Source organism: Mastigoproctus giganteus, chromosome 12 (genome assembly GCF_048544385.1).
Source record: "Mastigoproctus giganteus isolate SK-2022 chromosome 12, ASM4854438v1, whole genome shotgun sequence".
In the NCBI taxonomy this organism is placed as follows: Eukaryota; Metazoa; Arthropoda; class Arachnida; order Uropygi; family Thelyphonidae; genus Mastigoproctus; species Mastigoproctus giganteus.
In genome coordinates this window covers 68,638,044-68,663,469 of record NC_143586.1, presented here as the reverse complement: position 1 = coordinate 68,663,469, position 25,426 = coordinate 68,638,044, and the positions used below count along the sequence as shown (strand labels likewise).

Below are 25,426 nucleotides of genomic sequence, written 5' to 3'. Positions count from 1 at the left end.
CAATTTGCCTCCATTGCCACACTGCTCCAATTTGTGCAGCAGTCTTCCATGTGCAACAGTATCAAAAGCCTTTCTAAGATCCAAGTATATAATATCAAAGTTATTCCCTGCATCCAGTTCTTTTGTGACTGCATCATAGTATCCAATCAAATTGGTCAGGCAAGACTTCCCCTTAACAAAACCATGCTGTGTCCGAGCTATAACTGAAGTCTATCTAAATGATCTTGCAGTGCTTCTTTAAGCAGTGCCTCCATTAATTTTCCAGAAACAGAAGTTAAACTCACAGGTCTATAATTACTTGTGTCAGCCTTTGATCCTCCTTTGTGAATTGGGGTAACATTTGCACATCTCCAGTCCATTGGTACCTCCCCTGGATCCAAGGAAGCTCTCATAATTATGGCTAAGGATTTGCTTACTTCCTTTGTTGCCTCCTTTAATATAACTGGATAGATCCCATCCACCCCAGGTGCCTTTCTTGTGTTTATCTTCAACAGTTTCTCCCACTTTACTCTCAGTTATTACAAGATTCTCTAGCTTACTGCCGGAGTTGAATACACCACTGGAATTCCTCTCGCTGAATAACTCCTCATGTGTGAATGTTGATGCAAAATGTTCATTTAGTTTGTTAGCTACCTGAGCAGGATCATCAACAGTTGACCCATCGATATCAAGTGGACCAATCTGATTCATCCCCTTCCTGCTAGAGTTTACATAAGTAAAGAACTCTTTGCTGTTTTTCTTTGCATCCCTTGCCAAAGATTTCTCGTAATCTGCCTTCGCCTGCCTAACCTCCTTTGTAACTTGGTTACAGATCAACTTGTATCTATCATAGGCTTCTGTGTCACGTGTTAATTTGTATGTATCCCATGCATATTTCTTCTCTGCCATATGTCTCATTAGTTCTTCTGACATCCATTTAGGTCTAAACCTTGAACAATATTTCTTAGTTGGTATGTAAAGCCTAGTAGCTTCCAAGATAAGTTCTTTGAATGCTTCCCATTTTGAATTTGCTGTTGGTAACATCATCAGTTGGTCCCACTGTATAGAAATACGGAGGATGCGGAAAAGTCAGGGAATGACCACCGCATATCCCGGAGCAATATGGCCTTAGTTGCTAATGGTCCTAAAAACCAAATAACAAACAATACAATAACAACAAACTGTATAGAATTTAAATACTGCCTCAGTCAATCGTAGTCGCCTTTACGAAAGCAATAACCCTTCCCTTTACCCCTAATGGTAGTTACCTCTTTGAGTAAATCCCACTTCAGTACACTGTGACCACTGCCACCTAGTGGTTCATTTATCTGCAGATTCTTAATGCATGAAGAATCACTACTGATAATCAAATCAAGAGTATAACTCCCTCTAGTTGCCTCCCGAACATTCTTATGTAGAAAACAATCATCCAATAAATCCACAAAAGCCTTGCTAGTGTGTGAGTGACCAGCCCCCAAATTCCAGTCAATATCTGGGAAATTAAAATCCCCCTTTATAAGACTCTTTGAATTACTGGCCCACTCTATTTCCCTGTTCAGTTTCTTATTATACTCATCAGAGTCATTAGGCCTATAGCACACTCCTACTCTCAATTTTGATCTCCCAATGCTTATGTCACACCAAACTGACTCGACACTGCACTGTCCAGCGATGTCGACTGGCTTCACTTCCTTGGATTTTATGTATTTCTTAACTAATAGCATAACCCCTCCTCCCTTCCTATCCTGTCTATCCTTTCTGTAGACATTGTACTCCCCAAATTCCAGTTTTGCATTCCTTATATTTGTGCGACACCACGTCTCTGAAATCCCAACAATATCTGCCTTTGATGTTTTGAGCAATACCTCATATTCATCAAATTTATTTATAAACTCCTAGCATTGGTGTACACACAAGTATACATGCACCTGTGCTTTTTCTTAGCTACCCTAACACAACCCATGTGTTTACTTGTACCCCAATGATTCCCAGCAGTCTCTGAAATATCCTGCATCTTATTTTCCATGCTGCTGCTCATTCCAATAGAAGCAGTGCAAGAATCACTTTCACCTCTGCCAGTGGCTACTGTTAATCTATTAGTCCTTGTATCCCCCCAATCTAGCAGTTTTCCGACCCATCTAACACTGCCTCTATAGCATCAGCAAACATTCTTGCACCCTTTCTATTTAAGTGTATCCCAATCCTGTAGAAGCAGTCTCTCCTGTTACTGCTGCACAGATTGGAGTAGTGTGGCATTGGGGGCAAATTGCTGCTATGGATAAAGGGATGGTTCAGTGAGAGAAGACAGAGAGTGGTATTCAATGGACACAGCTCTTCGTGGACTAATGTTATTAGTTAAGTCCCTCAGGGTTCAATATTGGGTCCATTGTTGTTTTCTGTATTTATAAATGATATTGATGATGGTATAATAGGCTTAATGTCCAAGATTGCAGATGATATGAAGGTTGGCAGGGTTGTTAAGGACACTAATGACAGTACGCTGCTGCAACAGGATCTAGAAAAGTTGAGGAGATGGGCTGAGAGGTGGCAAATGAAGTTTAACATTGACAAATGTAAAGTACTACATATGGGAAGCAGTAACCCCAGAGTAACGTATCAAGTCTGTGGTGGTACTACACTGACAGTGGTAGAGAATGAAAAGGACTTGGGAGTAATTGTGCAGGCAGATATGAAGTTTTCTGAGCAGCGCAGATAGTCTGCAATAGTAGCTAATGGTGTCTTGTCAATGATATACAGGAATTTTATAGCAGGGATAAGAAGGTGATTATCCCCTTATATTTGAGGAGCATTTGTAAAATGAGGAGGCCTCATTTTAAGAAGGATGTAGACATGTTGGAAAGAGTATTGAGAAGGGCAACAAGATTAGTGAATGGAACAAAGAGTTGCTCTTACGAAGAAAATTACAGTGTCTGGAGACTTGGCACCTGTGAGGTGATCTGATTGAGGTGTATAAAGCTTTGAATGGTTTGAGCATGCTCAGAATAATCATTTGAGAGGGCATAAATTCAAATTGAGGAAAGACAGATGTAGGATAGATGTGCGGATGTTTGCCTTTAGCCAGCGGGTGATTGGTTGGTGGTACAGACTTCCATCCTTTGTTGTGGAAGTTGATAGCCTAAATAAATTTAACGCTGAGCTGGACAGGTACTTGGAAAGAACGGAGGGGTGAAATTTTTTTTTTTTTTTTTTGGCTGATGCTGCATAAGCTTGCTTTCTTGCAACATATCCCTCTACTAATGCTAATACAGTCAGTCCTCTTATAACACGTGTTTACACTACACGAATTCGATCATACACAATTTATAAATAGGGGAACGATATCTTATATAACACGAACCGAATTCGCTTATGTATGATTTTGTTGTGTTTACAAGAAATGGCAGTCGAATGCAGAATCACCCCAACCGAACGCAATATGATAGGAATGCAGAGAAGATTCTGAAAATGTATTTATGTTTTTTCTATCAGTGAAGGGGAAACACATTTCACCATAATAACTTAAAAACCAGCACAATTCCAGCTATCGGTATAATTGCAAATGCAATTAGATCGAGTTTTTTACCAGTTTATAACAGATTCCACAAACAGAAACGCAACTGGAAATTGTTTTTATTGTTTTATGGTAGTAACCCCTAGAAATGTTCTTTAGTAAAATGTGAGGTGTTAATAGTGTATCTCTTCCTCTACGGTGTTGTTTATTTAGTTGCTACATGCACGCAGCTTTGTTTATGTGTATCAAGCGTGCCTCCTCGTTTTGTAATTGTGCTTTATTCCCTAAAAATTAATAAAATACTTAAAAGGTGTGAAAATGAAGCGTCCTGGTGAAGGCACTTCAGATTCAGAGAGAAAAAGAAAAGCAATATCGATAAACAGAGGCGGACTGAGTCAAAAATTCTTACCCGGGAAAATTTATAGTGGCCTCATACTATGGTTTATGGCCAAAATCACACTGGCCTCTGGCCCACCGGGGTTTCCCCAGTATGGCTTATGGCCAGTTCGCCTCTGTCGATAGAGAAAAAATATGAAATTGTGAAACGCTTTGAGCGAAATGAAAGACCATGTGATATTGCACGTGCTACAGACCGAAATGAGGCAATGCCGAGAATTACAAAGAATGCAGAGAAAATAAAAACAACTTTCATAGCAGGAACAACTCAAAGTGTAATTAAATTCCATTAAATTAGGACACAAAGAATTGGAAGAGATGGAATGGCTGTCATCTGTTTGGATAGAAAATCAAACAAGAACCAAGTTTGCTTACGAAAGAAGCAAAAGCATTAGCAATATTTTATTACGTAATAGTCATAATAAAATACTTACATATTTTATTATGATTATTTATTGTGTTTGGTAATGTTTTGGTTACAAATGTGTGTTCAATCTTGGGTGGTCGACAGCTAACCCTATTTTTCCCATAGGGCCTGTTGTTTATATTGCACGATTTTGCATTGGACGAGGGTTTCTAGGAACACAACTATCATGCTATATGAGGACTGACTGTACCTTTAGAAGTTTTTCTTCCAATCTGTCAGAAGGAAAATAGGATATTTTGACAAGCAACTTTCACCAAAGACTGATTAATTTGGTCATAGTGAGATGAAAGCCCAAATATATTTTCTGCATTTTCCAATCCAGATTAACTTGATCTGTGGTTTTCAGTCATGGGTCAGAACCATTGGTGGGAAATCCAGAAGTGAGAAGTGTTTACAGGAGAGATTGTATTTATAGGGATGGGATATGCTTAATTGTAACAGATGCAAGAATATTTGCAGATTCTGTTCAGGCATTGTTAGGTTGGTCAGAAAGCTGCTAGTTTGGGTGACAAACAGACTAATAGATTAACAGCAGCTGCAGATGGCAGTGAAAGTGATTCTTGTGCTGCTTCTATTAGGATGTGCAGCAGCCTGGAAAGCAGGGTATCAAAGATCACAAGGTCTGTTAGGATTCATCATGGGACAAATAAATGTACCGTGTTAGCGTTACAAAAAGAAAAGAAACAAAAAAAAAAAAAGTGCATGTATACTTGCATATTCACTAATGCAAGGAGTGCAGTAAAGAAATTTGGCAAATTTGAAGTACTGGTTATGTGATCAAATGTGAACATTGTAGGTATACCAGAGAACAGAGTACCACTCAGACATAATAGATGAAGAATTTGACTATGTTGAATACAATATGTTCATAAAAGATAAACGAGACAGGAGTGGGAAATGAGTAGTATTGTTGATTAAGATACACAGAATCTAAAGCAGTGCTCCAGTCAGGTGGTGGGCTCTGCAGTGTTGTGTAAATTTGGTGTGATATAAGCACTGGAAAAATAAAAATGAGCATGGGGTGTGTTACAGGTGTAATGACTCTGATAACAAAAATTATATAGACAAACAGAGTTGGCCAGTAAATCTGAATATCTTGTAATAGGAGATTTTAACTTTCCAGATAATGTCACTTACACACACTTGTGGGTAGGTCACTCACACAATAGCAAGACCTTTGTGGATTTATTGGATATTCATTTTCTTCACCTGCATGCTAGTGATGCAGTGAAAGAAAGAAATAATCTTCTGATTATCAGAAGTGACTCTTTTTGCATTTGGACCCTGATAAAGTAACCAGTAGCTGTCAATGATCACAGTGTATTGATGTGGGATCTACTTAAAGATATAACTACTGTTGAAGGTAAAGGGGGAGGAATTTCATTTTCACAAAGATGACCACAGTGGTCTCAGACAGTTTTTAAATCCTACTTGGTGGGACTAAATGATAATGTTATTACCAGCTGTAAAATCTAAATAGTAAGCATTCAGGTAAGTAATCATAGAAGCCTTTTAATTACAATTTAGAGCTACTGTTCAAGGTTTCGATTTGAATGGATGTCACATGAACTGATGGGATTAGTGGTCAGTGTATAGAGCAACTTCCAGGATATATAAAGTAGTCTGTAATTAAGCTGTGAGAATGTAAAGTGTGTTTAGGGTCTAACAGCACCAGTAATGCCCCCATCTCCATGTAGTATACATTGTCGTGTATACTACATGACAATGTATACTACATGGAGTATACATTGTCGTGTGTTATAGTATGCTGTAAAGGCCAGAGATTTAAAAATGAATGGATATTTTAAGTGTAATGTCATATGTACTATTGTTCTTCTGACCTTTTAGCTGTTGGGCTCCTAATGGGACCCGTCGTTGCCCACACTAAGCTCCATAGAGGCAAGTGAGGTACACCAGTATTTTTATATAATACTCTGGCAGGTCCTGTCACTTAATTTTCTGAGATTTCAATGGCTAGGACCTAAAAAAAAATCTTGGAAACGCTGGAATTGGAAAAGCCAAAACATTAATGAGCACAGTTCAATTTTACATAGTTAAATTTAGATGTGTGGGGCATAAGCTGATGTATAAGTAGAGTAAGGGGAGAAACTGAAGACTGGGGGGAAAGACAGAAATATGGGGTCGATAGAGAAGACAACTCCAGGTGATCAGTGGGGCATGGACATGCCCCACTGATCGTCCCCTCTCCCCTGCCAGGGAGAGGGGGAAGAATAGGACCACACAAGGGAGTGTGGTTTGGAGCCAATAGCCACTGCATAACTGTGCATGTCAAAGTTGTGATGTTCCTGCTGGAACGTCCATACTGGGGATGCACAAGGGGGCAGGGTCCTGGCTGGTAGATAATGCTGTTGTGAGAAGTTAAGTTCATGTTGTCATATGTGGGACATTTTTCCTGTCAGGTCTCCTTTCTGGTTGTCTGAGTCGGGTTGTCAGTTTAGTTTGGTTTAGTCACTCGTGAGATCAGAGTATCTTTTGGTAAGATGTTGTTACTCCTTCAGATTTCCAGCCTTCATAAATGACTGCAAGGACGCAGGTCCTTGCAGTCATTTACATTTGCTGTGAGGAAGTAGGGCAATCAAAGGAAGAGTTCAAGCAGTCTCTGGCAAAGAATGCACAGAGCAGTACTTCTTATGTGACCAATAGTATTAGTATTAGTCAAATAGTGCAAGTGAAAAAAAAATGCACTTTCCTCCTCATGTAGGTAACTATCCCATTGACCTGTCTGAACTACTTGCAGAGGCAACTTGTTCCAGTAATCAATAACTCACTGACTGGGAAAAAAAAAAAAAAAAAAAAAAAACACCCACCCTTCCTGCTGTATAGTCTAAATCTCATCTCCTTTAATTTGAAGTTATGGCCTTTAGTTCTGAAATTCTTTGTAACAGTGAAAATTCCTCTTTCATTCCTTTTACTAATTCCTTACAGAGCCTTATAAACTTCAATCAGATCCCCCTCTGAGATTGCCTAGTTACCAAGCTCTCTAGCCCACATAATTGGAGTCTTTCCTTGTACGGTTGCCCTTTTGCTGTTCTCACCATGCGAGTTGCTCATCTTTGGACCCATTCAAGAAGTTCAATGACAACCTCATCTTTTTTCAGATGAGGTCCCCCATACTTGGATATAGTATTCCAAATGTGGTCTTACAATTGTCTTATACAGTGGGATTATGACCTCCCTATCTCTACATGTTCAACAAACCATTGATAGGACACCATGGGCTTTTCTGACCTCCTGTTTACACTGTTCAGAGACCTTCATATCTGCCTGTATTGTAACTCGCAGATCTCTTTCTTCCTCTACTATTTTTAATTCAATTCCCAGCAAGTATATAATTTATTTTAGGGATGTTATTCTTCAACTGTTATTCTTCACTGCATTTTGCTGCATTAAAACTTAGCTGCCACTTTTCTGACCATTCTCGAAGCCTGTTAAAGTTGTTGTGCAGAGGCACTGATCATTGATACCTATATCTATATGTTGTCTGCGAATTTTGATATTACACATTCTATCCCTTTGTCAGTGTGAATTATGAAAATAAGAAACAACAGTACCCCAAGAATCAACCTTTGGGGGACCCCACAAGCAACAGCCATTTCTCACGTAGGGAAACATAGTTGTTGTATTGTGGGATCTTGAGGTGGTAAGTCTGAACTGCTCCAAAATAATGCTAGGAAATCCTGTCATGCATCTCCAAAATGTAGTAAGAGGGGAAGAGAACTGTACAGTACCACATTTAATTTATAATTGAAAGTATTTAAGTTCTACTCTTAGTGATGCTGCGCTCATTTTTTCTGTTTGATTTATAGTTCATAATTTTCTTGTTTCTCCTGGTTTCATTTCATGGCACATATCTTCTGCAAATTCTTGGCCTCGTACATGTTCTCTTTCTTCTTAGAACAAATTAATTTTTTATGAGCCTAATATTTTTTAATATCATCATCTGCCATTTTCAATCCACTGCAGGACGAAAGCCTCTCTAGCAACTTTCCAGTTTCTTCTATTTTGTGCAATGGCCATCCATTTACTGCCCACAAACTCTTCATTGTTGTCTTCCAGTTTTTTTTTTTTTTTTTTGTTGCCCCTCTTGGGTACCATTCTGTTATTTTCTTAGTCCATTTGTCATCATGTCCTGCCCAAGTCCATTTTAATTCTTTATTAGCATTAGCATTAGTAGAGGCATATGATGCAAGAAAGCCAGCTTATGCAGCACCAGCCAAAAAAAAAAAAAAAAAAACCCCTCCACTTCATCCCTCCGTTCATTCGAAATACCTGTCCAGCTGAGCCTTAAATTTATTTAGGCCATCAACTTCCACAACAAGGGATGAAAGTCTGCTCCACCAACCAACTACCCGCTGACTAAAAAGACAATTTTCCGCACATCTATCCTACATCTGTCTTTCCTCAGTTTGAATTTATACCCTCTCAGGTTATTATTCTGAGCAAGAGGCAGAATCCCATCAGCATTGAGCATGTTTAAACCATTCAAGGCTTTATACACCTCTATCAGATCACCCCGCCGGTGCCTAGTCTCCACACACTGTAATTTTCAAAACTTAAGCCTTTCTTCGTAAGAGCAACCCCTTGTTCCATTCACTAATCTCATTGCCCTTCTCTGTACTTGTTCCAGCAGCTCTACATCAGCCGACCGAGCTAGCCGAGTGGGTAAAGTACCTGCCCGGCAACCCAAAGGTCGCGGGTTCGATTCCCGCCTCGGGCTTGGATCAAAGTACTGCAAAAACCTTGGGAGGTGCAATATGGCCACAGAAGCCGATGCGCCAACAACTACCAAATCAAAAAAAAAAAAAAAAAAAAGAAGCTCTACATCCTTCTTGAAATGTGTCCTCCAGGCCTGTATACAGTACTCAAGGTGTAGCCTGACCATTGCCTTATACAAGGAAATAATCACCTCCCTGCTAAGTAGCTCATCTGCACTGCTCAGAGAACTTCATATCTGCCTGCACAATTACCCCCAGGTCTTTCTCATTCTCTACCACTGTCAGTGTAGTACCACAGAGTTGATACGTTGCTCTGGGGTTGCTGTTTCCCATATGTAGTACTTTACATTTATCAATGTTAAACTTCATTTGTCACTTCTCAGCCCATCTGCTCAACCTTTCCAGAACCTGTTGCAGCAGTATAGCATCAGTAGTGTCCTTAACAACTCTTCCAACCTTTGTATCGACTGCAAAATTGGACATTAAGCTTGATATACCATCATCAATATTATTTATAAATACAGAAAACAATAATGGACCAACACTGAACCCTGAGGGACTCCACTAATAACATTAGTCCACGATGAGCAGTGTCCATTGATTACCACTCTCTGTCTTCTCCCCCTCAACCACCCCTTTATCCATAGCAGCAATTTGCCTCCAATGCCACACTGTTCCAATTTGTGCAACAGTATCAAAAGCCTTCCTAAGATCGAAGTATATAATATCAAAGTTATTCCCTGCATCCAGTTCTTTTGTGACGGCATCATAGTATCCAATAAAATTGGTCAGGCAAGACTTCCCCTTAACAAAACCATGCTGTGTCCGAGCTATAACTGAAGTCTTGTCTAGATGATCCTGCAGTGCTTCTTTAACCAGTGCGTCCATTAATTTTCCTGGAACAGAAGTTAAACTCACAGGTCTATAATTACTTGTGTGTCAGCCTTTGATCTTCCTTTGTGAATTGGGGTCACATTTGCACATCTCCAGTCTATGGGTACCTTCTCTGAGTGCAAGGAAGCTCTCATAATTATGGCTAAGGGTTTGCTTACTTTCTTTGCTGCCTCCTTTAATATAACTGGATAGATCCCACCCACCCCAGGTACCTTTCTTGTGTTTATCTTCAACAATTACTCCTCCACTTTACTCTCAGTTATTACAAGATTATCTAGCTTACTGCCAGAGTTGAATACACCTCTGGCATTCCCCTCACTGAATAACTCCTCATGTTGAATGTGATGCAAAATATTCATTTAGTTTGTTAGCTACATGAGCCGGATCATCAACAGTTGAACCATTGATTTCAAGTGGACCAATCTGATTCATCCCCTTCCTTCTAGAGTTTACATAAGTAAAGAACTCTTTACTGTTTTTCTTTGCATCCCTTGCCAAAGATTTCTCGTAATCTGCCTTCGCCTGCCTAACCTCCTTTGTAACTTGGTTACAGATCAACTTGTATCTATCATAGTCTTCTGTATCACGTGTTAATTTGTATGTATCCCATGCATTTTTCTTCTCTACCATATGTCTCATTAGTTCATCTGACATCCATTTAAGCCTAAACCTTGAACAATATTTCTTAGTTGGTGTGTAAAGCCTAGTAGCTTCCAAGATCAGTTCTTTGAATGCTTCCCATTTTGAATTTGCTGTTGGTAACATCATCAGTTGGTCCCACTGTATAGAATTTAAATACTGTATCAGACCATCGAAGTCGCCTTTACGAAAGCAATAACCCTTCCCTTTACCTCTGATGGTAGTTACCTCTTTGAGTAAATTCCACTTCAGCACACTATGATCACTGCCACCTAGTGGTTCCTCTATCTGCAGATTCTTAATACATGAAGAATCACTACTGATAATCAAATCAAGAGTATTACTCCCTCTAGTTTCCTCCCGAACATGCTGATGTAGAAAACAATCATCTAATAAATCCACAAAGGCCTTGCTAGTGTATGAGTTACCAACCCACAAATTCCCGTCAGTATCTGGGAAATTAAAATCCCCCATTACAAGACTCTCTGATTTACTGGCCCACTCTATTTCCCTCTACAGTTTCTTATTATACTCATCAGGGTCATTAGGCCTATAGCACGCTCCTACTCTCAATTTTGATATCCCAATGCTTATGTCACACCAAACTGACTCGACACTGCACTGTCCAGCGATGTCGATTGGCTTCACTTTCTTGGATTTTATGTGTTTCTTAACTAATAGCGGCGTCTCCGTAGCCAGGTGGGAAGGAGCAGCAGTGTGTAGCACACGCTTCTTGATTAGACCGGGGTTCGAGCCCGTCACCACCAAATACTGAGGATGCGGACAGGTCAGGGAATGACCACCGCATATCCTGGAGCAATATGGCCTTAGTTGCTAATGCTCCTAAAAATCCAAATAACAATCAATCATTAACTAATAGCAGAACTCCTCCTCCCTTCCTATCTTGTCTATCCTTTCTGTATACGTTGTACTCCCCAAATTCCAATTATGCATTCCTTATATCTGTGTGACACCATGTCTCTGATATCCCAACAATATCCGCCTTTGATGCTTTGAGCAATACCTCAAATTCATCAAATTTATTTACCAAACTCCTAGCATTGGTGTACATGCAAGTATATATGCACCTGTTCTTTTTCTTAGCTACCCTAACACAACTCATGTGTTTACTTGTACCGCAATGACTCCCAGCAGTCTCTGAAATATCTTGCATTTTTTTTTTCCAGGCTTCTGCTCATTCCAATAGAAGCAGTGCAAGAATCACTTTCACCTCTGCCAGTGGCTACTGTTAATCTATTAGTCCTTGTATCCCCCCAATCTAGCAGTTTTCTGACCCACCTAACACTGCCTCGATAGCATCAGTAAATATTCTTGCACCCTTTCTATTTAAGTGTATCCCATCCCTGTAGAAGCAGTCCCTTCTGTTAACAAGTGCAGACGAGGCTGAAAAAAATTCTACCCTTTGAGCCTTGCACAATCTTTCCAAGGCCGAATTGATCGACAAGGCTCTCATCCTGTACTCCCTCCTATTGTGTCTAGGCAGAATTGCAGACACTTTCAAATTCAACCCTAATTCACGGCTTTTTTTCAACAGTGACCTGTACTTGTTAAGTAATTCTGCTGGTCTCCTACTCTTAATATCATTAGTTCCAACGTGTACAACTATATCACCTTTTGTGCCCTTAAAAGATGATATCCGCTCTACAATGTCATCAACCTTTGCCCCTGGCAGACATACCCTGGTCCTGTTCCACCTATCCTTTTTACAAAGCATGTTCCTGTTTCGTTGACAATAAAGTCACCAACAACTACTGGTTCCTGTGTGACCAGCGCAATCTGCCTTGGGGGTTGCCGCTGTGTTGCGTGATGACCAAGTGCAAGCTCTGGCATTGATGTGGGCAGCTGAGAGCTTGATGGGCCCTCACTTTAGATTCTTCGAGGGCATCCACCCTGTCCTTCAAGCTCTCATATAGCCCCATAACAACGCTGAGTTGTCACTTGATTTCGTTACACTCCTTGCATCGCACACACACACACACAAAGACATCCCCATGGCAATATCATGTCCCGTACCCGATTGCTCCACAAACATTATTTCTGATAAGAATGTCCTTTACTTGAGTTTGCTGCCTAATCCACGTGTTTCTCTTCTTATCCAATAGTCTAATTCCTAATAGAATTTGTTCCATTCTTTGCTGTGTAGTTTTCAGCTTCTCTTCCATTATTTTGGTGAGTGCCCAAGTTTCACTTCCGTAAGTCATAGTTGGGGAGTATACATTGGTTCATTATTTTATGTTTCAGACAAAGTGGGATTTTGTTCCTCAGAATGTGACTATATTTTCTGAATACTATCCATCCTAAATTTATTCTGATATTGGCCTCCAGCCATTTATCATTATTACAGCTAATGACTTGTCCAAGATAAGTTTTGTCTGTGCTGTTTTTTCTCTTTTCAACCTTAGCATTGAAGTCCCCCATAATGATGGTGTATTAAATTATACGTTAATATATAACCAGTTAACTTTCACATGATTGATTTTTTCATACAAAAAATTACATGGTACAATGAATCTGCCATTTCAATTTATGCTTCTTCACTGATTATAACCCTTCCTGTTCATCATTACTTTTGTTTAAACTATATTGATCTTTAGTCCAAAATTCCTACTACCTCTGCGTAACTGATTCAGGTTTTCCTCTAATTCATCGGGATCATGACTTATGATTACAATGCCATCAGGAAATTGTAAATGGTTTGGGTACTCTCCACATTGACTCCTTTCTGCAGTCCAATCTTCTGAAAGCTTCTTCAAGGGCAGGAGTAAACAACTTCAGAGATGTCACGTCTCCTTGTTGAACTCCTTTCTCAATTTTAAATTTGCTACTGTCTTTGTTTAGTCTAATAAAGGAGTTAGTGTTCTCATATATTTTCCTCAAAATCATAATGTATGGATGTCTATGCCTTGTCTTTCCAGTGTCCGAAATATTGCCTTATGCTGTATGGAGTCAAATGCCTTTTCATAATCCACAAATGCCATTCATAATGGCATTTTATATTCATTTGCTTTCTCCATTAACTGCAATATTACACGAAGGTGATCCCTAGTCAAGAATCCTGTCCTAAAGCCATCTTGCTTTTTCGGTTGATTTTCATCAAGTATCCTTTCTAATCTGTTAGTAATGACCCTTGTGAACAACTTGTAGATGTCGGATAACAAGTTGATTGGTCTATAATTTCCAATTTCTGAATTATCCCCTTTCTTATGCAGCAAAATTATGATTGCATTATTCCACTCCTTAGATGTCACGCCTTTCCTAATGTATTTTATGAAGAGTTTTGCCAGTTTCAGTGTCATGCTTCCTCCTCCTAATTATAACAACTCTACAGTAACTTCATCTTCATCCGAGGAATTCTGATTCTTCATTTTCTTCAATGCATATTCTACCTTATCAGGAAGGATATCAGGTATGTCGTATGTGTTACTAATTTATATCCATCTTCGCCACTGCTGGCATAATTCCCTTGCTCCTTATATAATTCTTTATAATAGTCTTCTGCTATTTCAATTATGCCTTCTCGGCTATTTATAAGTATACCATCACTATTCTTCAGTATCAGTATCATCTGTCTTTCTGTATGATCATTGATTTAAGTATTTTGTTTTCCCGTAATGCTTGTTCTACATTTCTTGTGTTAAATCTTCTTATGTCCTCTCTGAGTCTCTTTATAATGGCTTTGCTTAACTCAGTATACTCAATTTTGTCCTTGTGAGTGTTTATCTTGCTTTTCATTTGTCGTCTTTGATTCATCATGGCAAGTGTTTCCTGACTAATTTTTTCTTCTTTTGATTTCTTTTTATTTATAAGTTTCTTGGGCATAGCATTAGTTGACGCATATGGTGCAAGAAAGAAAGCTTATAGAACATCAGCCAAAAAAAAAAAAAAAAAAAACCCCTTCCCAGTTCACTCATCTGGTCACTCTGGATGTTTGTCTAATTCAGCTTTAAATTTATTTAAGCTATCAACTTCCACAACAACAGATGGAAGTCTGTTCCAACAATAAACTACCCGTTGGCTAAAGGCAAACTTCCGCATCTATTCTACAACTGTCTTTCCTCAATTTGAATCTATGCTCCATCAGGTTCTTAGTCTGAGCAAGCAGAAGTATCCTGTCAGCATTGAGCCTGCTCAAACCATTCAAGGCCTTATGCACCTGAGTCAGTGCCTATTCTCCAGATGCTGCAACTTGCAGAACTTAAACCTGTTTTGTTAAGAGCACCCCTTTGTTCCTCTCCCAATCTTGTTGCCCTTCTCTGTACTCATTCCAGCAACCCTACATCCTTCCTAAAATGAGGCCCCCCAGACTTGTATACAGTACTGAAGATGTGACCTGACCATTGCCTTATACAAAGGGATAATCACCTCCTTGTCTCTGCTAGCAAAATTCCCATATATCATTGACGAAACTCCATGACCTGCCCGTCTGCAGCCTCTGCTGGCAGCCCGTCTGCAGTGCTCAGAGAACTTCATATCTGACTGCAGAATTAATCCCAGGTTTTTTTCATTCTCCACCTCCCTGAGTTTGTACAGAGTTTGTACCACAGAGTTTGTACAGTTCTCATGGGTTACTGCTACCCATATGCATTGCTTTGTACTGAAGTTTTACATTTGTCAATGTTAAACTTCAGTTGCCAATTCCTCACCCATCTGCCTAACTTTTCTAGATCCTGTTGCAGTAGCATACTGTGTTTAGTGTCATTAACAACCCTGCCAACCTTTGTATCATCTGCAACCTTGGACTTTAAGCCTGATATACTTCATCGATATCATTGATAAATATAGAAAACAACAATGTGCCCAGCACTGAACCCTGTGGGACTCTGCTAATAACATTAGTCCACGTAGAGCAGTGTCCATTTATTACCACTCTCTGCCGTCCTCACTCAACCATCCCTTTATCCATTGCAGTAACTTTCCCTTAATGCCATACTGCTCCAATTTGTACAGCAGTCTGCCATGTGCAACAGTATCAAAAGCTTTCCTGAAATCCAAGTATATAATATCAAAATTATTTTTAGCATCCAGTTCCTTTGTGACCACATCATAGTATCCAATGAAATTAGTCAGACAAGACTTACTCTTAAAAAACCCATGCTGTGTCTGAACTATTTCTGCTATCTTGTCTATGTGATCACCTCTTTTACCAGTGACTCCATTATTAGCATTAGCATTAGTAGAGGCATATGATGCAAGAAAGCAAGCTTATTCAGCATCAGCCAAAAAAAAAACAAAACAAAACACACAACTCCCATTTCACCCCTCCGTTCGTTCGATTTTCCCCAGAACAGAAGTTAAACTAACAGGTCTATAAAACATATAAGGGCAAAGGCTTCATGCTACGAGGTAGAATGACTAACATATAGGTTAGTGCAAAAGCATCATTTTAACGTAGCATCTACTAAAGTAGTTGAATTAAATAATTAAATTGGCATCGTTTTGGTAATATCTCATATTGTGAATGCCTTCACGAGTTGCCTTTGTATTATACTACCTTGAATAAGTAACACTTCACCAGTGGATAAGACTTGTTACTTATTCTCAGCAGATACCACCACCCAGATGGCACTGTTTCAAAGCTTGTTGGATTTTCCTCGGTGGGTGGGCAGGTACCTTGGTGTTGCAATAGTGACAACCCAGTTATGAAGTATAACTTCACAATATGAGAGATGCCTGATTTGTGTCACGGTTTGAACCCCATTTGTGAATTGGGGGCTACATTTGCATATCTCCAGTCCATGGGGACTCCCCTGACTCTAAGGATGCTCTCATAATTATGGCTAAGCATTTGCTTACTTCCCGTGCTGCCTCCTTCATTATAACTGGATAGACCCCAGGTGCCTTTTTTTGTGTTTAATGTCAACAATTTCTCCTCCACTTTTTCTCTCAGTTATTACAAAATCAGTTAGTTTCCTGTTAGAGTTTGATAAACTTCTGCCATTCCCCTCCTTAAATAACTCCTCATGTGTGAATGTCGATGATTCAGTTTATCAGCTACTTGAGTAGGATCATCAATAGTCGAACCATCTATGTTAAGTGGACCAATCTGATTCACCCCCTTCCTTCTAGAGTTTACATAAGTAAAGCACTCTTTGCTGTTTTTCTTTGAGTCCTTTGCCAAAGATTTTCATAATCTGCCTTCACCTGCCTAATCTCCTTTGTGACTTGATTACAAACTAGCTTATATCTGCCGTAGGCGTCTTTATCATTTATATGATAATTTAATTTATAATTTATATGCATCCCATGCATTTTTCTTCTCTGCCATGAGCCTCATTACAGAATAGCACTCTGGCTATTCTATGAATGCTGCTTTGCTGCTCTAGTCTGGATCATGATTCCATTTAAGTATAATTTAATTAACAATGAAATTTAATAAGATTAATAAATTTTATTGATAATGCTCTACTAATCTAACAGATTTCTTATAAACTGCTACGTGTTTCGCTCTCTTGTTTTACGTTAAACTTTATGGTATTCCATATCATATGACAATAGCAGCAAGTTACGAACATAAAATCTATGGACACTAAGTATTACCTTTCAAAACTGCTATCTAAATTCAAAATAAACCATGGAGCTTGGCTAGAACTATAAAGCTACTTATATAAAATAATTTAGTTTAACAATTAAGTCAATAATATGACTAAATATAAATGAAAACTTAGCATTTGCCAGAGCTGCAAAAATCTTGACACGTTGTAGTAACCTCGTACCCAATTGAAGCTTTATCACTTTCAGAAAGTTGTTGTATTCCTTATTGATATCTTGTTCCTGAATATTCTGCAGAAGCCCAAATTTGTTCTTAATTTCCAGTACATACTGCCTTTTCTCCTCTTCTGTTATCTCAAAGATTTTGGTATTATTTAGTTGTGTCAGTTTTTTCCTTTCTTTTCTTACATTTATATTAAGTGTGCATCTTACCATTCTGTGATCACTTCCAACATTTAGCTTGTTCAGGACTGTAACATTGTGAATAATGTTACAAGCCTGAACGATCTTCTGTTAGTGAAGATGAAGTAAATTTCATTAGTTTTTAATCCATTTTGACTCTTCCATGTGCACTTTTTGTTCACCTTTTTCTTGAAAAAGTGTTCATTACTGACATTCCTCGAGATTCTGTGAATTCCACAAGTCTTTCACCTCTTTCATTTCATTCACCAATTCCAAAATTTCCTATAGTTTCCATTTCTGTGCTGTTTTGTCTCTTTCCAACCTTAGCATTGAAGTACCCCATAATGATGATGTATTAAATTATTTGTTAATATATAACCAGTTAACTTTCACAAGATCGATTTTTTAATACAAAAAATCACATGGTACAAGAAATCAAAATTCATTCATTTATTCTTTGACTCTTGTGCTCTAAAATTACTTTAATAATAATCTCTCCTCCTGTATTTCTATAAAATGTAATCAGGAGTAGTTAGGGTTTATTAACTTTTAAGTTAATATCTGTATTTTACTATATCTAGTTTCTCATCGTAAATAGCCTCGTGGTTTGCTGGTAATTCTGTTCGTTGCTTATTATATATTCATGTGAATTTCTTTATTTACTATATCTATATACTATATCTATATCAGATATTTACTATATCTGAATTAGTGTTTCATTGCTATATTGATATATTATACCAAGGAAATAACAAATAAGGAGGATTTTTGTTTCCATATCACATTTAAGACAGCAGAAGACAGTCCTATACCTTTGAAGCAAGTAACAATGTTAGAAAGGACTACGGGTAAGTTACTGACAGGTTCCAGTGCCCCAACTCAAGACAGTCTTCTTTCGTGGCTCAGGCAACATCCATCATATGAGATCATCCAGCCTTCAATGTCAGCTGAAAATCAAAAAGAGCAGAATGCCCAGAATAGTATGTATAAGGAATATTTCATTGTGTTTTGCTGTACTTTTGAAGGAATTATTTTTGAATGAAAAAGATAGAATTAATTATTAGTAATTATTATTACTAAATAAGTGAAGTTATGAATTTATTTAATTAATAATTAAACAAATGAAATTACAGTTATATTATAATTAGATTATGAAAATAAAATAATTATTAAATTACATGGAATTAAAAGAATTATCGTCTTATGTATTTTTTTGCAGAATTAGAAAAAGTGGTGGATTAATGTTTTGGAAATGTCATCTCTAAAAGGTTTATCTGCCAGTTACACTACATGCTAGTTTTATCCAAATTTGTTTGATTGCAGTTCGTTGTCAATGCAATATATTGTGAAAGTAGAGTTGGTTCTACAATTCAAGGTCATGCACACCGCTCACATTCACACTAATATAGCTATAGTATTCATAAGTGAATATGTGATTAATAATTTGCAGAGAACTCATTATGTGTATGCAGAGTATTGACCTGGATAAAGTACTTGATGATTTGTAGTTCTTATGGGTCATCTTTAAAGGAACATATTCTGGAGATAGGAATTCAAACCCAGGAATGTCTGGTAACCCTAAAATAAGCCAACCAAATTGGATAATTATAAGCTGAAACTTTGTCACTGTGGTAGGACGAAACATTTTTTTTTTATGAGAACCCCAAGTTGTCATTGCCCCATGGAGATAGGCATTAAAGAAATTGGTAGCGGATATTTGAGAAGTTGAAGCTGATTGAGCAGGGCAAGGTTTCCGAAAGTGGAATGGAATGTACTATCATCAGCAAAACTATGAATGTGATTTCCGGCTAATGGAAGAAGATCATTAATATACAAGAGGAAAAGAGTGGGGGAAAGAACTGAACCTTGGGGGACACCAGCATTAGTGGAGAAGTTAGAAGACAGAGAGTCATCTACCATCACCTCAGTGAGCGGTCAGAGAGAAAACTGGATAACCAATTACAAAAACAGTTGACAAACCATAAGATGGAAACTTGTTTAGAAGACCTTAACGCCAAACACAATCGAAAGCCTTTCAGATGTCAAGAGCAACTGCTTGTGTTTCACCGAAATTTTCCATTGAATTTGTCCATAAATGGGTAACATATGCCAGAATATCACCAGTGGATCGATACTGATGGAATCCATACTGGTGATCGTTGATCAGGCAGAAGGTTTCTAGATAGTTTAAGAGTTGGCGGCTAATTGAGTAATTGCAATGGGACAATAATTGGATGGGAGGGATTTGTCACCCTTTTTAAGAACTGGCTGGATATGAGCAAATTTCCAAGCAGAAGGAAAAACACCTTAGGAATAAGAAAGTGAAAAAAGGTGGCAAAGAATAGGGACAAGTTCAGGAGCACAGGTTTTGAGAACAAGTGGAGAAATACCATCTGGAGCTTTCTTAGCATCAAGATTCATCAATATCCATTTGATGGACCACAGGAGGCATTGAATGGAGTGAGCTGGGAATGGTGGGAGGTGTTTTACCAAGATCATTAATACATGAGTTGGAAGAAAAATGGGATGCTAGCAGATCAGCTTTATCCTTGACTGAGGTGACAATAGAACCATCTGGTTTTGACAGAGGTGTGAGCAGAGATGGGCAAAAGTTGCAGCCAGTAGCTTTGGCAAGAGACCAGAATGCTCAGCTACCATTAGGGCAAGAAGCAAGTTTTCTAATCTTGGCCTGTTCAAAATCTAGTTTGGACTGATTAATAACTGCTTGACAATTGTTGCGAGCTCTGGTGTAGGCAGAAAATGAAACTGAAGAATTGTAAACAAGCCATTTACTATACGCAACATTCTTCTCTTGATGAACAGCATTAGCATATTTTTTGGAAAACAAAAGTTTAGATAAAGGACAAGATTTTAAGGTGGAATGTGGAATAAAGGATTCCATTCCTACTAGAATAATTTCACTTACATGATCTGAGCAAACGTTGACATCAGAAGTTTTAAAACAGTAATCTGACCAAGGAAAAGAAAAATCGCAGGTTATCCCATTTTGCATTCTTGTAATGCCAAACAACTCGAGGTTGGGAATAGCCATGAGATAAAGGTCCCATTGGAGAAGAGACGTCACCAAGTTGTGTTCTGAAGTGCCTAAAGGACCACTCACTTTGACCGTGTACTTATAAGGGTTGTTTGTGAGAAAAAGATCAAGCGTATTGGCTGTATTCTTGTAGGTAAATGGACAATCTGTGCGAGGCCATTAGTAATTGCAAAAGCCTCAGCATTTCGATCAGCTGGGTCTGCGTGACTAGAAAATGGAAGCCAGCTGGAGTTGTGAACATTAAAATCACCAAGGAAAATTACCTCACTGTTAGGAAAGTTGGACTTTCCTAACAAAGTCCAACAAGAGAAGATCGTAAAGAGGAGATTCCAAATTACCAAGTCTCTGATAGGGAATATCATAATGGACATATGCACAAGTACCACTTTTGAGGCAAAAGGAATCATACACTGAATAATTTGGGCAACTGAGATGAGCAGTTGTTGAATCAACCGATAGCTGAGATTCTGTCAGAAAAAGTACATGGGGTTTGGCAGACTGTAAGTGGAAATGGACATCATTGAGATTAGAATTAAGACCATATATATTTGTGAAATGAACTGGGAAGTGTTTGGGAGGTTTAGATCTTTTTTGCTGGTAAGTTTGCTCTATCAGTTTGACAATTCATGGTGTGTTCAATAGTAAGAAAAGGTTGGGGGGGGGGGACATGCTGAATGAAGTAATGAAATTTTGGGATATGGCATGCCCATAGTAAGAATATGCTGAGATCCTTGACATACCGTGGCCTCGACAATGCCCCCGCATACACACTACTTGGACTGCCTCCAATCACTATCTGGCAGAGTAGAGGCAGCAAGATTATATACTAGCTGATCTGGAAGCATCCTAGAGAGTTACCAATAGATTCGGTCCGGTGTACTAACTAGCAGCCGGCCTGCGAATACTGTTTTAGAGCTGTACCCTCGAAATGTAAGGAAGTTTGGATCTCACCATGGTGTTCATCATAACCTCAAAAGATATCAGTCATACTGCAAGATGGAAGAGATGGGGTAGGGTTGACTGGAACTTAGCTCTGGAGACTAAACATGGGTTCCACCACTTGAAACCTCTAATAAGCAAAGTGGTGGTATTGTACCGGTTGATGAGAGTCGTCTACCACCTAGTATTGCCTGGTAACACAAAGGGCAGCATTCCTCCATGTGGTGTGGGCATACACTTCGATCCCCGATAATATTGATCTTTGCTACAAGTAAACTTTGCTAAAAAAATCTGAAATTAAAAAAGAAGAAACCCTCTTTGAGTTAGTAAAAAGAAAAAAAAACTTCCTTAAAAATATACATTTAAACATCTTTGTCTTTTGTAATCAGTGTGATCATCCTGAATCAGACTTTGTCTACAGTTTTTTTTTTTTTGTCAGTGTACCCATTACGTTGGTTCACACCCGGGTCACACAGTGCGCTTGCTCATGGGGGTTATACCCAGGATTACTAACAGTCCCACCATCACGAAGGTGCAAGCAGTGGATTTGGCTGTATATACTGTCCGGACTTCACCGAAATTGGGACCACTTGGCTTGAGTGTCACCCGAATATCAGTTCCATCAGCATTTTAGACTCCCAGGTTGCAAGCACAGCGTGTCTGACATGTCTGAGAGAATGTGTGTAATAGCCTCAAGGACCATGTCACACATATTGGTTGGGAAATTGTCTGGGTCAACAAGGTGCTCACTATATTTGTCAGGGGAATCAGGACACACACAGTGCTAAATAAGCCACTGGAAAATAAATCAAATTAGATACCATCAACATTAAAAATTTAAACATTAATTATCAGAAGAAGTAGGCCAATCAGTATTTCAAAATAGATAATATCATAGACACCCAGAGCAAGAGTACTGTGAAACTGCATCTAATTTATTATGGTAATAAAATATGGTGCAAAGAAGATGTAGCAATAGCTTTTACAACTAATTTAGAAAAAAAGTAGAATCAACTAGTATTATCATGATGAGTGATGATATTTGTCTCAAAATATGGTCCATTTGAAAGGCTCACTAAAAGATGAAATAGAAAAGGTTGTCTTAATATCTTAGAAAGAACTGTAGTAGAAACCAGTGAAAAGAAAAAATATTGATCAGGGATTTAACTAGCTGGGTTGGAAATGACAATTGTTTCTACAGGGATATTTTCAAAAAATATGTAGAGAAAGCTAAGCCTAACAGTAATGGTCAAAAGCTACTAGAATCTTCTGTAAGCTGTGCATTCTTATTTACAGCTAGTATTTCAACATAAAATTCTGCATAATTTTCAACAGAGGATAACAAATATAACAGAGGATACTGTATAATAAATTTTCAAAATAGTTTACTTTATCTGCATTTCTTGGTACTTCTTGTTTCTAATTTGGATATATTAATTCCTTCTATGTGACCTTAGTTTTTTTTCATAGCATCAAGTAAAATAAATATGCATTAATACTCTGTCAGATCTATTACCAATGTTTCATACAGAATATAATATTGATCTTTGCTACAAGTAAACTTTGCTAAAAAAATCTGAAATTAAAAAAGAAGAAACCCTCTTTGAGTTAGTAAAAAGAAAAAAACTTCCTTAAAAATATACATTTAAACATCTTTGTCTTTTGTAATCAGTGTGATCATCCTGAATCAGACTTTGTCTACAGTTTTTTCTTTTGTCAGTGTACTCATCCTAAACCAAGAGTCAGACATAGTCACTCATCATAGCTTCATCCCACCTTTGTTGTTTACCTTTTCACAGTTGAGAGTATGTCCTAGTAGAATATCTCTCTTTCTTCTTCACTATTTTCACCCTGGTATCATGTGAAGAAATCCAGATGGGAGTGCAAGTAAGGAGCTTCATTGACATTGTGCATCCCATTTTTTTTGTAATTTTAGTTTTTAACCCCCCAGCTGGCACATATATTTATTTTTAATCCACACTCACATACTCCAAAGAAGTAACCCCTTTGAAAATTAACCTCATTTTATAAGCTTAAAAATCAGCATTAACTAATTTAGAGTTGTTCACTTTTTTGATTTCACCTTTATTTTCATTCACTTATAAATACAACTGTGAAAAATCTGTTTTTACATTTAAAATGTATATTTTTAATTAATTTTTAAAAATAAAATCTCTAACATGTTTTAGTCATATACTTTAGACATATTTTTTAATGTCTGTATTTGGACATTGTGTTTAAATTGGCAATTTGAATATTTAAAAAATGCATAAACAATATCTGAAGCAAGCTAGGATTAGCTGTTAGGAGAAGTTACAATCCAAACACAAAGCCAGCACAGCCAATTATTGGATTCAAGAGATTCTGCTAATTTTAAATTCTTGTCTTGTAACACCTGATAAGTATATGCATAATGATACAGATCAAAAGCCAAACCACTAATGAAGAAAAACTAGAATTCTTATTGACAACACTATAATAAATATTTTAATTTTTAAATTTAAGTCATTTTGGCATATGGCTTATGCCAGTGGCGTGCAAACTTATTTCGCTTATGAACCCCTTTATTAAATATAAAATTGATGCGACCCCTCAATGTAAACCCCGAGGGAGGATGACAAGATTTTAGAGAAGAAAAATGGCATTTTATAAATTATGTAGTTGAAAAAAATATTTGAGTACTGACTGAGAAAGGAATAAAAAAAAATTGTTTCCTTTTTAATTTACACATTAAAATAATTGTTTAATTTTTTTTATTGAATACAGCAAAAACAACAAATCAAATTCTTATTCTTCAATTAAGATTACAAAACAATAAGAAATGAACAATTACAAAACAAAACAATTAATGAGAAGGATGAGCCTGGATAACCGATATTTGGATGCAATATTTGAAAATTCTAATCTCATGTCATCATCTGAGTCAGATCTGGAATGCTGTTTTGTTTTTATAGCTGTTAATTTTGAGAAACGAATGTCATATAAATATGTAGACCCAAAAGCTATCTTTGTATCACCATTTTCGATAATTTTGGATACTTATCTCGAAGAGAAAGCCAAAATTTTTCACAAGTAGTCTTGAAACGAGTACGTCAGACGACAGGTTGATGAGATCTTCCTTTTTGCTCAATGGTAATTTCGGGACATGAAGAAGTTTCAAAAGTAAAGGGATCATGAATCCAATACAACTTTTTTTTTTTCTGGAGATATATTAAATTGTCTAGAAAAATTCTTAATTAGCATTGTTAGGTGGGTGGCAATGACATCCCTAAATTGTAAAATATCAATATTATTGCTATTAACAAAATCATAAAAACATGGGAACATATCAGTATTATTTCACTCAAATTCAGTTTTCCAAAGGTTAAGTTTATTTTTGAAAGCTTCTGAGTACTAATATATTTGTTTCCTATCCTTGTTCAGGCTTAAATTAAACTCATTAAGTTTTTCAGATATATCAACAAGGTAGCTGAGGTAGCCATTTTTTAATTGTAAACAATTGAGCAAGGTTCTGATCTGTATTTGATAAAAACAATAAAACTTCATGTTTGAGGCCAAAACGATGTCGCAACACTTTACCACTGGGCAACCACCTCACTTTCATATATAAAAGAAGTGTTTCATAAGCGGATCCCATTTCATTACAAAGTATAGTGAAAAGTCTGCTATTTAAGCTTCTACTTTCAATAAAGTTCGCCACATGTACTGTATCTTTCAAAACTTTGTGCAAATCAGTTTGCATTTCCTTGGCTACTAATACTTCCCTATGTATAATGCAATGATTAAAAATGATATTTGGAGCAATTTCCTTTGCTTTGCCTTTTAAACCTTTATTTTCTCCTGTTAATATAGCCATCAGTACAAATCGCAACACCATTGTTCCATGTTAGATTATTTGTTTGAAAGAAAATATTTATAACATCAAAAATCTTATGGCC

The 25,426-nt window shown here is 37.6% G+C and overlaps 1 protein-coding gene across 5 annotated transcripts in view; it reads left to right on the top strand.

The window, feature by feature from the left end:
- pps (protein partner of snf) overlaps window positions 1-25,426 on the top strand; it is a 656,065-nt gene that overhangs the window by 450,062 nt on the left and 180,577 nt on the right. For all 5 annotated transcript variants that reach the window (XM_090386465.1, XM_090386467.1, XM_090386466.1 and 2 more), the window contains one exon: window positions 18,285-18,474. In XM_090386465.1, coding sequence (XP_090242591.1) covers window positions 18,285-18,474 — 190 coding nt within the window. The remainder of the gene's footprint in view (window positions 1-18,284; window positions 18,475-25,426) is intronic.